Source organism: Oreochromis aureus, linkage group 11 (assembly GCF_013358895.1).
Source record: "Oreochromis aureus strain Israel breed Guangdong linkage group 11, ZZ_aureus, whole genome shotgun sequence".
Taxonomy (NCBI): domain Eukaryota; kingdom Metazoa; phylum Chordata; class Actinopteri; order Cichliformes; family Cichlidae; genus Oreochromis; species Oreochromis aureus.
The window spans coordinates 34,677,504-34,691,490 of record NC_052952.1 but is presented as its reverse complement, the minus strand read 5'-3'; the positions used below and the strand labels follow the sequence as shown (position 1 = coordinate 34,691,490).

Genomic DNA, 13,987 nt, shown 5'->3' with positions numbered 1-13,987 from the left:
AACCCCTGGCTCCCCCCAGTGTGCATGCCAAATATCCTTGGGCAAGACACTAACCTAAGCAACCCTAAGTTGCTCTCCGATGAATGTGTGTGAATGTGGCATGCTGTATAAAGCGTTTTGAGCTCGCTGGGAGAGTAGAAAAGTGCTGAATAAGAATCCGTCCATTTACCATTCCAAATACTGAGTGGTCAATAAGAACAGAAAAGAGCTATATGAATGCAAGTACATTACATTTGTAGTCCTCTTGTATGCAACTATTGCATGCCAGTAGCATTTGTATAATCTCACTCTCTAGTTTTAAGTTGTTTTTCTTTCAGTCTGGCCCTTTCTGGCCTGGTTCTGCTGGAGATACTGTCAATAAAAGGGAGTTCTTCTTTCACGAAGTCTCTAACTGCTGCTCATAGGGGATGGTTGGGGATTGCTCTCTAATATTGCAGGGTCTTTATGTCACAATAAAAAGCATCTCAAGGCTATCACTGATGTGAAGTGCTATGCTCATGTGTTTAAGTCAGAATGTGAAAATTATATGGATGCTACAAAGATGACATGCTAAAGCAATATTTTGATCGCAGTATATAATTTTTCTTTAAATATCCTTTCTAACTTATTTTATTCCGCCTCGATCAGTTAAAAGTTACACAATGTCACAGTGATTTGCAAGCCATGAATTTGCACTATTAATCAACTTTATCCAGATATTTACTTCAGCCAAATACATTTTTGCCAAAGATTCTAAAAATTTAGCAACATGTATTAAAAATTTTCTCAGACTTATGTCTGAATTGCACTTTCATGGTTAAACTTTGTATGACACACAATTGACAGAATATAAAATTTTGAGGTGCAATGTGGTAATATACAAAGATGGTTAGCAGACCCCTCCATAACAATGCAAAAACATTTACCATAGAACATCTCATCTATTATTCATTGATTGTGTTGACACTTTTATTTAACTGATCAATGTTTTAAACTGTTTTAAATATGGATGAAGTTAAATGTAACTTCATCAAGTGAAACACAAAGTCTGAAGAAAGAAGACACACAAGCACACTCAATACAACTGGAAATGACGTTTTTCTGACGCGTTTGTCTCCTTCCTGCTGATGAATGAGATGAAGACCAGTGAAATAATCAGCCTCAGATAACATTTTGCTCCAAATTTGCACTTTTGCCTGACATTGCACATAGCAGGACTGACAGTTTCAGTGGTTTCTGCCAAAATGCATTTGCAAGGAAAACAGACATTATCAATATCTTGATAAGGCAGCATGCATGCTAACAAAGCATGCTTTGATAATAACAAACTAACAAAGCATGCATGACCATGAGAAAATAACTGGATTTCAAAAAATGTTCAGGCAATCTAAATCAAAGCAGAATTTTGATGATTTGTTAAATTCCATTGAGTCAGCATTGAAATAATAAGACTTTTGCAGCATTTATTATTAAATTAAATCAACACTTATAAGTATGTATGTAAATAAATTTGCATTTCACAGAATCACTGAAAGACACTATACAAGGGATGATTATTATCATATTTTCAGGCATAGAGTCTCTTTCTCTCGCTCCTCTCGCTTGGAGCTGTTCTTTTAAAATAACGGAACAAGACTATAGTGCAAGAAAAAAACATTCAGACTATAAAAAATACACAGTACTACAGCATGACCACTCAACTAGGCTCTTTTTCTAATTCAAATATCATTAACAAGTCCAAGTCTTAAGTAAAAGTGTGCCCCACGGCACAACAATCTGAAACGGTAGCAGTCAGTCAACTTTAAATCCTTGTGATTCATGGAGTTCATTCTCCAGGTGGCTTGAGTCTTCCTGAATAGTGCTACATTATCATCCACTGCTTGACATAATTTGAATTTGAGTTCGTGTGCTCATGAAATAAATCAGAGTTGATCTGATCTGCTGTATTTGAGTCTGATGCTCCAGGGCTGCCACACTCCCCAAAACCACTATCAATTGTGTCCAGGTCCACATGAGGGTAGCCATCTTCTGACTGCTCAAATGAGTCAAGGGATACCCTCTCTGGTTCATTAAACTGATCATGAGGCTGGAAGTTTAGGTTTTCCACTAGAAGGTCATTGGATATGCGGTTTTCATGCTGTGGTAATACCCCACTTTGTCTGTCCATTCTGGACATGTGAGGCTCCTCTAAATCATAGCTGGCATGCTCTCTGTTGTCTTCCTCAAAGGAGCCCAAGCTTTCTCCATCTTGGTAACTTCTGAGGGAGCTCTGTGATGTAACTTCCTCATCAAAATCTTCTCCAGATAAGGTTACAGTATGGATGGAGATGTGTCCAGTGGAGTGGCTGTTGCCTTGTGAACTGTCACCATCTGGAAAGTGCAGCAGCATGTTGCTGTGAGGTTGCAGCATGTGGTGGATGTCGCCACCTTGATTCGTCTCATTGTCCTCATTGTCTCGCTGCTTCTCGTCGCTCCAGTGAAGGATGTCGTGCTGTTTCTCACTCATCATCTGAACATTTGGACTGATCCTCAGGTAATCATACTCACTGAATACAGGCTTCACCCATTCCTGTAAGAGGCAAAAAGAAGGGAAAACATTAACATCCTGGACTAAAGAAATGCTAAAAAGTGGCAAACGAATGTTTAAGAATGTGCTTTGTCATCTTCTCAAAGAAACAGTCTGCACCAAAAGATTTGCATGAGAATTAAAATTCTTTCTCTCTTTCATAACAGTGTCATTCACTGGCTGCAGTGTGAGTGCCTGCCAAGTACGCGACTACCCTTCTACACATCCAACAGGATGTGCAGAAGCTGCCTTACAACCCACTACATCCACTTTTTCCACTCAGGAAGTGTTTGAATTTGAATATCATATCTATTATCATTGCTCTAATGTGTGGGGGTCTTGCCATTTCTCTCCCCACCTCCAGCTTTCAGTGTATGTTTGTGGAAGGATGGGGAGGTCCCAGAGGAGAGCAAAGCTGCCAGACTGCTGGCGGAAATATCAATTCATTTGACTATTGTAGTAGATAACGGATTTCATTATTTTCACTGTTACCATGTTTTACCAAAGAACTAATACTTAATTAAAAAGCACCTTTTAAAAAAGCAAAACAAGTTAGCTTTAATGTTGAGAACCTTGTCCTTATCTTAGGTTCTTTTGCAAGTGTGGTTGAGACATCCGGACAAGTACCTAAGTGTCTGGGGCTTTCACAGGATCGAAAGATTTAACTGTTAGTGCCAGGACCAGAAATGTTAAAATTGCACAGGTCCTGAAATTTTTTGTTTCTACTAATACAAAGACAACTTTAGAACATTTGACATTTTAGCCATTAGAAATCATTATTTTTTTAGCAAACTAGACAAACAGGAATTAAGCTGTAACTAGTCGCAGACTGAAAGACTGCAGGTAGTAGCTCCATAGAGTCAAAAGGAGCATATATGTCCTATGCTCTGAGAAAATATTTGTGATTCTTACTTTAATGCACTATTAAATTATGTCTCTTCCTTAAAATGCACATGACTTTACAGCAACCCATATGTGTCAATGAGGTGTAAACTTTCTGCATTCAACCACTGGCTCGGGTGCAGCAAGCTGATGGCCAGATAAGCATGAATCAGTTTCTCAAAGCATAGGCCACCACATCCTGGAAAAAAAGCTCTTCAGCACGACAATCATTTTAAAATTGCTGAGAGAAAGGAAGCACTCTGCACCACAAGGGTGAAAGACACTGCAAACAAACTAGAACCATATCTGAGAGAAAGACATAATACAGAGTTTAAAAAAAAAGAAGGACGGAAAGAAAGGAAAAAGACTAAACTGTCTTTAAAATTAAAGATTGTTTTTAAGAACTTAAAAAGTGGGTAAGTGGCGGTGGAATGGGTTATCCGCCAATTAGAAGGGTGGCAGTGCAAAGCCTCGCTCCTCAAGTGTTCCTTAAGCAAAAGAATCAACTCTGTTTAGTGCTTAAAGCACCCTAGGCATTCTGTATGAAAGCGTGTGGGAATAGGTGAATGTGGTTTGCAGTGAAAGTGTGTTTTAAGCCCCCCCCCCAAAAAAGGTTCAATTACCAATAACAATACCGCCACCTTCTGATAGGAGGTAAGAGGTATAAGTGGGTGATATATGAGTAAGACATATGTATTCACAACAGGAAGCTGGTGCCAAATAAAGAGTTACAGCGGGACAGTATCCAGTCAACATTTACTGTTTCCAAAACAAAAGTAACTGTAAAAATAGGTTTAAATAAGTAACTTAAAAGTTGTAATTTTAAACTACTATATCTTGTATGTTATCAGCTACATTCCGCAAAGTTAAATACAAGAATTACTGTTTATCAAACCAAGTAAGAATAATCTTCCCTTGCCTGATGTCGTTTCTGACATTTGCTGCAACAGCGCACTCTACTGAACAATGTGTGCAACTGCATTCATGGCCAAAGCTAATAAATTCTACTTGTTGCTCGTTGTTCATCAACTAGAGTGAGAACTGAGGCGGAGGTGTGGGTTTTTTTTGGTCTGTCACCAAGATTGCTGCTGGGCTAATTTTATACTTTCTGGGGATGTGGAACATTTGCAATGGAAGAACCGTTCTGCGTTAAAAGGTCTTAGACTTTGACAGAATCACACTCTGCAGGGGCCCATTTATTTTAAAGGCATCTTTAAATTGTACTAGCAGGTTCTTTCAATGTGCTCTACACTCATTTATAAAGGAGATGTGGTGAAGCTGCTGTACTGGATTGTTTTTATTCTAAAGCAGCAGCAAATGAGAAGCAAAAGCACACATGAGAGGGTGTTTTATGTAAGAGACATTTTAACCTAGCTATTTAGAAATACAGTGCACACTATCTGCTTGGATTTGAAATAAGTTAGCATAGATGAAAAGGGAGTGCATTTTGTAAGAAATAATAATCAATATTTCCCTAAGCTCAGGAAAAAAATAATAGCATAAATCACATTAGGGTAAATACACAGGGTAATAGAAGATGAAGCGAATCATAAAGAAGCAGCAAAACTATTTCAAAAGTGCAAACCACAACCTTTTCACTTGTGTGCCTTTCAGGTGAAGAGCAGGCTGTTTTTAGTCTAATACTATGGCAAATCAAAGATCAAAATAGATTCACCGGTGGTATTTTCCACTGGGGTGGAACAGGTTTGACTCTTATACACAAATATCAACCCACAAGATTTCATACTGATATCTGAAAAGGTTCTTGAAGCCCCTGCACACTGACTCATTCACATCATGGAGTCCCTTAGTGTGAAGTCAGGGGAAAGTCCCACAAAACAGGGTCCAGATGTGCAGAAAGTCCCCCCTGTGGCAGCACCTGCTGGCCTAATTTGGAAATTACACACAAAATGCAATGAGTGAACTTGTTTTGCTGTCTTACCTTGAAGTTCCCTTCGTAGTTGTGATACAGGGGTTTGAAAAACTCATCCGGACTCGGGATGTACGTAATCACCTCAAGTTTTCTCTGCCAACACCTGAGACAATGTGAAATGATTTTAAAACCAAACAACAGGCAGAGAAGGAAAAATGACATTTATAGCTCAGTGTCACGTCTTATGGAGGTGATTTTCGTTTTCAGTACGTGAGCTAAGCAGTTATGAAGTTGTGGTCAAAGGCAACAGCTCTCTCAGTTACAAACTAGAAACGCTGATAACACAGTGGATTTCATGTGAAAGACTATACAGAGCTAAGCAGAATTCATTAGTCACATCTTGCTATTTGACTATCTGTTATCTATAAGACATAATGATAAGTTTATTAGGAGTAGAGAAAATTTTCCTTTCTGTGAAATGAACACTTGAAAGTTGTTAACAGTGCTGCAACTTTACCCGACTAATCCTTGTCTGGATTTAGATTTATTTTTTGAAAGGATTCTTTACCGCCGTGAGACGAACAAAACTTTGAGATTAAATCATTGCAAATATGTATACATTACATATACATAACTGATGCATGTTTCAGCATTGTTTCTTGCCTAAACTGAGATGATTCTCTGGGCTGGAATGATAATAAAGGACTTTTTTTTTAATTATAGAGCTCCCTGCAATAATTACGACATGTGACATAGTGACACATGTCGTGTCACTTGGAGCGTTTTTCTGTATAAAACAAGCCACAGGCTTAAAATAAACAAAGCTGAATCCAACAGTTTGTCCCTGAAACAGTTTCTACTAAAACTGATCGTTCAACGTTTATCAGTGTAGAATCACTTTCAGCTGTGGCTAACACTGTGCCAGTGGCTAACACTGTGTTAGCCACTGGCACAGTGTTAGCCATTCATCTGTACCCAAGAGAGATGTGTTAGAATCATTTCAAAAACCCAATATCAAAAGGTGTGATCACTCCTCTGAGAAGAACATTTCATCATCATTATTTGAAACAGGTAAGAAAGAGAAAGCAAAAAAAACAAACAGAACAAATGTAAGCACAGAGTTCATGTGCTTTTGTGAACTTGTGTAGGTTTCTTGTAACCGTGTGCACTTGATAAGCGAGGTGTTCTCGGTTCTCTGACACTGATGCTCTGCATAACTTCCTATGTCTGCTAGCCTTTTCAGTGCAAGAGCTGCACACGTACATTGCTGCAGTGGTTTTTCTATATGTGGGAGGTGATGCCAGGAAAATGTAGATTAAAGCTTTGTTAATCATTTACTGGAAGCGTTACTGTTGACCTCGAGTATTAAATTGTTTCAACTTTGCTGAGTTATTTCTTTTTGTGCAATTAATGAAGATTCAGCGGAAATCTGACAATGCAAACGATTACGTTTTTAAATCGTGATTGTTTGCTGGGGTTTAAAAAAGAAAAAAACAAATAAAATAGTGTTTAAAATACTTACGTTTTCTGTGAATAACACAGACCCAGGCCAAAAATGAAGAAAAAAATGACGGGCAGGAAGACGTGCCACCAAGTACCTGGAAAGAAGGCATTTAAAATTTTTAGTCTTAGACAAACAAATGACACCCTTCCTGTTACTGAAGAGTATGCATGAAGACACATGCAGAACGTAAACGCATAAAACACTTTCAAATAAATTCAGATAAGCTTTCACCTTCAATATTTATGTTACTTTGAACATTAAGGCTACCTTTGACATTTAACGCCTGTGTTTTCCAGTTTGTAGTGGAACTCCATTCACTCCATGGACCCTGAAGGAAATATTCAGGACGAAATGTGGCTTGAACATCCACAGTATAATCGGTATATGGTTGTAGTTCATTGTGGTTTATCAGAATGTGCATTTCTGACACTCTTTCCTTGGAGAAAACTGGATCCTGTTAGGAACAAAATAAAAAACATCAGAATTTCGTGAGCAGAGAATTTTCACAGTAATGTTATTTCAATCTCACGTCCAAGTTATTGGTTTTTATATTTATATTACCTTCAACAAGTTTTCGCTCGTTCTTATGCGGACTCTGTATCTGAGGCGGTCCACCTCAGCCCTCTCATGGTTCCAGGTTATGTTGTAGAATTCCGCTGCTTTTTCAACTTGAACGTTTAAAGGAGGCTTAAGTTTCACTGTTAAAACAAAGCCCCAGGGGAATATTATGAAAATGTGTGCATGCCCAGAAATGGCAGCTGAACATTATTTTTAGCTTTTGTTTTAATTTCGAGTATAAAACAGATGGGTGGGCGTTCACCAGCAAACAACAATTCGGGTAAATTGGGAAAGTTGCCAGAATGATTCTTGTAACTTCTGGATTTTCTGAACTTTCAATCTGTGTAGAAAATGGTTTAATGTATGGAGGGTGATCAATAACCATATGCCTATAACCAAAATAGGGAACATATTTAACATGCCTTAATTTGTCTTTAACACACATTTTGATGCCACTGAAATGTCACTGGAGGACCGACAGGCTGTTTTCTGTAACAGTTTTGATGATTTTTTTATGTGTTCAGCAGAGATGACAAATAGTGAAATGTCAGACTGAGGAGTTATCAGTTTTACTTACCCACTTCACTCAGGTTCCAGCTGGATGAGTCATTTATGAATGAGCTGCCTTCTTCACTGACTGTCGTGTCGCAGACTGTTCCAACTGATGCAACATCCTCAAAGCTCTTATTAATTTGACACCAGGACTGAGGCGGTCGGATAACACAGCTGCCATCAACGTTTGCATCTTCACCCCTAAAAAAAACAAAACTAACTGTTTTTAATGGTGTCCTGATGATTTGCAGGTGGTTCAGTCATGCACTAATATCTCTATAAGCAAAATACACCTGAATAAAAAGATAAATATTCATTAGCCCATTAAGATTTTCCAAAGCCCACCGTAAAATATTCAAAGTGATTTTTAAAAACCCAAACATCTTTTATTCGTATTATCATATATGTAAAAGAAAAGCATCAAATGATCAACTGAGGAGCACTAAATATTTAATAAATATAAAGAATATGAACTAAAGCGATTAAAACTTCAATGGTGTTGAAACAGTGTCGCCACCAGGGAGAGCATCTGAGTTTGACTTAGAAATGTCTCTCTGGTACATACACTGTATGCTACATACTGTCTCTTTAATGAGACAAATCTAAAAATGTTTGTTCATGCCACCCTTTTTCTGTAAAATACAGATAAAGATTAAAGACTTACACTTGTTTTAAACCCATCTTGGGCAATCAGTTCACACGGAGACGGTTGTTCGTAGAAGTGTAAACAACCACCAATAGGCTAAGTAAGGGTTGCTTTGTAGACTAAAAGCTAATGTGTCCTGATGTGTCCCCAACGAGACCCCAACAACAAAATACGTCATCAGTGCAGGACGTGGGGACCCTTCATTGGCATCTCCTGCACCCTATTGCAAGTCACAAATTGCGATGTCAGTGCCACCGGTTGGAGTGGCCTGTAGGGCTACACACACATTAGATGGGAAAACTTTTTGGGGGGGGGGATAATTCTCCCTAAGCAAAGTGTGTAGGGGAGATCCTCAACCTTCTAGTTGAAATGACACCGAAAGTCAGGGAATTTTGGACCCAAATGATATGGACACAAGAAAGTTCTGATGTGTCCACTTGTGGTTAGATTGACCAAGAAATAAACAAAGTCTAAGACAGCCTATTATTGTTGTAGTTTAATTCATAAACACTGGTCGATCTGCTCCTCATGCCAACTATGGCAAATAGATGAAAATCAGTTTATGCACTAAAACTGTACGATTTGACAGCACAGGATCTATACCATAAAAATGTTACTGAAGCTGGTGGTGCATAAACCAATCAATCATTTCAAATAAGCCTCCACAAAGTGTTTGCATAAATAGCCACACTGCAACTTTTACCTGCAAATGACACTGATGTTAAGGGGATTCATCGGCACAGAGGCTGCGCACGAACAGTTCACCAACTCTTCGTAGTCTGTCCAGCAGGTGACATTGCAAAATGATGCAGATGCTAAAAAAAACATTAACATTTATTAGTTTTCCAGTTTAACAATATTCTTCAAAATCTAAACAGTTCTTTTTTTGCAGTTTTACTCAGTTTTACTCCATTGAAGAAGTTCATTTTTAAAGAAAATGTAGCCACAAAAACCACGACAAGACAAACCCACAGCGTACAGTCAGCGCATCCGAAATACAATAAATGGATCGATATCTACAGAAATCAATGAAGTAAGAAAACAAAAAGATTACACAGAGCTCGCTTACCTCCATGAAGGAAAAGAGTGAGGCTCCACAGCAAAAAGAACACATGTTGGGGAGCCATGGGAGCACCCGCTGCTAACAGCTGCATTAAACACAGAAGATTTTAGAAAAAGCTGTGGTTGTGTGGCAGAAAAAAAGTGTTTTAAAAAGATATAAATAAATAGCCTTTTTGTAACTGACTTCTAAACTTGGACAAAGTGAGTAAGTGGCTAAAAATGAATATCCTACGAGATGAGTGTCAGGTTTAGCAAGAACACTACACCATATACTTTTCTTAACAAATTCAAAATCCAAAAATACTCAAATGAATACTGGATGATCATCATCTTGGCATTTTGAGTTTTTCACTGAGAAAAATAAATTATGATCTTACCGTATTCTAATTAAAACTCCAGCAACTTTACCGGTGAGCGAAGCGTCAGAGTCACAGATGCGCTGATGTCTGTGTGAGAACACCAAGCGGAACAAAGCTGAGGCTGTCGGGCGTCATAGTCACAAGCGTGACTAAGGATGTGGTTTCAGAGTCTTTGAGCAGAGTCAGTGTGGTGCTTCCCACCACTATGAATATGCAACAGATAACCAGAGAGAAAACGTCAACAGGAAACTGAAATTATCATCAAGACAATGCTGCCATATTTGTGTCACCTAATTTTAACAAAAAGGAGGACAAAAATAGATTTTTGAAGACTGAGGGGTGAATCCACTTTAGCATATTTAGAACCCCAGAACATTTTATTCTTTTACTGACTGACAAAAAATGTTTTATTTACTCTTAAAAGAATATCATATAATAATATAACTTTAATAATGCATCATTTGTTCAAAACACAACCAAAAATCTGTTTCATTCATGTAATAATTTTGACACCTTTCAAAAGACCCCTATCACACACCTACCTACCACCTAATAACACTTAATTGGGGCTTTTTTAGAAGATTCCAGCAAACTGCAATACGTCTAGCCATATGAGTCATAATGCTGATGCTGAGCCCCTCGGCGCTCGCTTTTAGTAATCAAATTAGCTCTAAATGTTTGCAGCTCACCCATTTAATAGCAGCTTTCTCAAGTCGCATTCCAGGTGTAAACAGTTTATTATCTTAAATATAAAAGAGCTCAGTATCAAGCTTTATATCAGGGGGGTGTTATCAGATTGACATCACTGTGTGGGCGTGCAGACATGTCTATTTAATGTCACTGTATCAATATTAGTCAAATCCAAATGCCATTTTACCACACAATTACACAAAGCCGAGCATCTGCAGTGTCTTTAACTAGGTTAAAAGACAAAATAGAAAAAAAGTGAAAAAAAATAACAAAGCGTCAGTGGAACAGAGCAAAGCTTAAAATATCACTTCACCCCATGATTTCTTCTAAAGAAATTTATAGAAAATGGGAACGAAACGTTAATAATAAAAAGGGAGAAGTTCCTAAATTATTCACACGGCAGACCTTAGGACTCTGATGAATCCTTCCTAAGAATTATAAAATAAAGTCTGTTGGTGACCATCTGCTATCATTTAGCTTGCCTCGTGCTAACCTTTACATGTGTCATGTGTCTCAACTGCTGTAAACAACCACCAATGGGCTGAAGAAACCTCTCTTTTCAAATCTGTTGGGGATTTTTCTTGGCCTTCAGACGATAATTCTGATTGCTCCAGTGCCGGACGGGACAGGCAAAAACAAACAAACAAACAAACAAAAAAAAAAAAAAACGTGTCATCTATGCAAAAGATCTGCAAGGGAAGTCGTGCATAATACAATAAACAATACTTTTGCACAGTCATATATCTTTCTTTATTACTCTGTCTGAAGAGTCTAAAGGTTAGTAAGGGGTAAGCCAAACTATTAGCAAAATGGAGCTATGACAACCAAGCAAACTGAGCATTCACTGAAAGCAGCACTGCTTGTCTTCCTCTTCCTCAAGTGCAACTCTCAAACAAAACACTAACCACCATTTAGTGGTTAGACACCTAAATGTAAATAGGAAAAAAAGTGACGATGGCTCCTGTAATTCCTGTGTGGTTTGTCTGTCTGTCCACATGTTTCTCAGCATGATTAGACAAAATCTACCAAGTTTAATCTTATGAAATCATGCAGTTGAGAAAATCGGAGTGAAAACACTGGGCACAAATTCCCTGCTGATGCGCAGCCCTCTTTGCTAACACACAACACGAATAGTATATTTAGACCTTTTACTTATAAAAATTCAGACTCCAACTCAGCGGCACAGGACAATCCTGTTGTGTTTTGCATGTAGATCGCTTTCTTTAAAAATCTAAAAGACAGTTGATTTGTCTTTGCAGTGGGCTTGCTCTCCTGCTGGCCTTTTAGATTTCCCAGAGCTCTGCATTATAGTGAGAAGTGCTTTACGTTTTTGATACAAAAGAAAATCATCCGTGTATAGATGTGCCAGGTAGTATCACTTTCATATAACAGATGTGTTGACCTCTAGCCATCTCCACTTCGTTTGTTATGTTCTGTGCTTTGTTTTGCAGCAGGTAATATGAGCAGCAATATAAAAGCGTCTTCCTTCCTGCAGTGACAGCCAGCCTTCAGATGTTCACCAGCTTAGCAACAGCACGATTCTGTGTTTTAGACACAGTCTGCCACGTGTACGTACACGCTTTACACCACTGACAAACGCACTCTTTTATTTAACTATGTTTTTATAAAGTACAATTTTTCAAGTTACCACTTTATCTGGTCTTGCCTCTTCTTGGGCACAGTGACACAGTGTAACAAGTGACACAAGGTTGTTGTTCATATTTTTGCTCTGTCAGAAAATATACTTTAACTATTATATTTACCTTGGTGTAAATTTCAAAACCTAAATCCAATGAACTGCTCTGCCGTTCTGTATTGAAAAATGATTGATCAGGAAATGTTTGCACACAACTGCTGAGGCTTGCACAAACGCTTCACAGTCACTGGAGGGCGCTGTACATGAGCGTCACTTTAACCGCCCCCGCCCCCCCTCTCAGATTTTAATGTGAACTGCTGATTTGACCAACACATTAACTTAGTTCTGGTTCTTCTTTCCTTAGAAACTAAAGATCATGTGCAAAAAAGCAAAGGCAGTGAATTCAGACTTGTACTGCTTTTTTTTTTTTTTTTTTTAAATAATTTGACACTTGAAATCTGCTTCTGCTGCGTTTCCCAGCTTTTACATGGAAATTTGCGTTTTTATCGAACAAATAGCTTATAAAAGGTGGATTCAGGGGTCACGTTAAAAGAGCCACCATGTTGGTTATCAGAATGTGAAAAAAGTAGCACACCAACCACGGCTGTGAAAGCCAGCTGTTACATTACATTTAATAATATTATAACAGTTTAAACATAATAGTAATAAAATATGTAAGACTGATTATATTTTTTTGTTTTAATGCATGCGTGACTTTACTGGCGGGCCTTTTTTCGCGCGACACACTCTTACAGTACGCGCAGACCTAATTTTGGATATGGTCCATGTACTCACCGGGGAAGCCCGCAACGATGTTTTCCTCGTTTCGTTTTCACTTTGTGGACTCATGTTGAGACTCGTTTTGTCCCAGCAGTTCTTTCTTTTCTTTTCTTTTCTTTTCGTTTCTTTTTTAATTTTTAAAATTTTGCTCTATAATTTCTCCTTTTCCCCTCCGTGACAATCACCACCACCTGACATTCATGTAATTTCACGTAATTACCTGTTGAGTGTACTCACCAATTTATTAGCAGCTTTTTTTTTTTAAAGACAACCTCTTCTTTCAGACCAGATATTTGTATCTACCGGGAGACTCTGGGACGTTTATGACTCCAAACTTTTTTGGAGACTGAGGACCCAAAAAGTGGAAGAGAACCTTTGGTACACGTACCAGCCCCTTCCTATCAGGTTATCAGTTTACAGACCCTATATGAAATACACAGCGCCCATGTGTGGTCCAGTCTCGTTATAGCAACGACATTCCTTAAACTCCCCAAATTCCACCGTAACAAACGGGCCAAAATAAGTCAGCAACAACTTGACAACCTTTGATTTTATTAGTAAGAGACATTCAGGAGACTGTGGCATGTCTGGAGAAGGATCTAAAATACTCAAGTAAAAGTTAATATTTAAAGTCTATTAAATATTTAATTAATATGTCAGTCAAACCAAGTTGAAGCAAAAAATTATAATGCTACACTATATAGTATTCATGATTTGTATTTTTTCTTACACATGTATTTGGGAGGTAAAGAGGTTCTCAGACCTCACCTCTTGAGATCAGCTTCCTCCTTCTGCTGCACCTTTCCTTTCTAGCTTGCTTCTTACTTTGCAAGTGTTGCACCTCCACGGTGGAGGTGCAACACTCTTTGCTGTGTGTACCAATCAGCTATATATTTTTTG

General features: G+C 38.2%; 1 protein-coding gene across 3 annotated transcripts; it reads right to left on the bottom strand.

Annotated features, from left to right (window-relative positions):
- Window positions 1-681: 681 nt before the first annotated feature.
- On the bottom strand, window positions 682-13,476 carry il21r.1 (interleukin 21 receptor, tandem duplicate 1). Of its 3 annotated transcripts, none has more exons than XM_031733701.2 (10): window positions 13,325-13,476; window positions 10,000-10,184; window positions 9,630-9,708; window positions 9,264-9,375; window positions 7,940-8,115; window positions 7,366-7,502; window positions 7,072-7,258; window positions 6,823-6,898; window positions 5,370-5,463; window positions 682-2,548 (listed from the first exon to the last, which is right to left on the bottom strand). In XM_031733701.2, the coding sequence occupies exons 3-10, from the start codon at window positions 9,685-9,687 to the stop codon at window positions 1,841-1,843; spliced, it is 1,548 nt and encodes a 515-aa protein (XP_031589561.1). In that variant the 5' UTR covers window positions 9,688-9,708; window positions 10,000-10,184; window positions 13,325-13,476; the 3' UTR covers window positions 682-1,840. The 3 variants fall into 3 exon arrangements, with proteins under 3 accessions (XP_031589561.1, XP_031589562.1, XP_039474933.1); XM_031733702.2 differs by lacking the exon at window positions 13,325-13,476 and adding an exon at window positions 13,103-13,264; XM_039618999.1 differs by lacking the exon at window positions 13,325-13,476 and adding an exon at window positions 11,165-11,233.
- Between the last annotated feature and the right edge of the window lie 511 nt (window positions 13,477-13,987).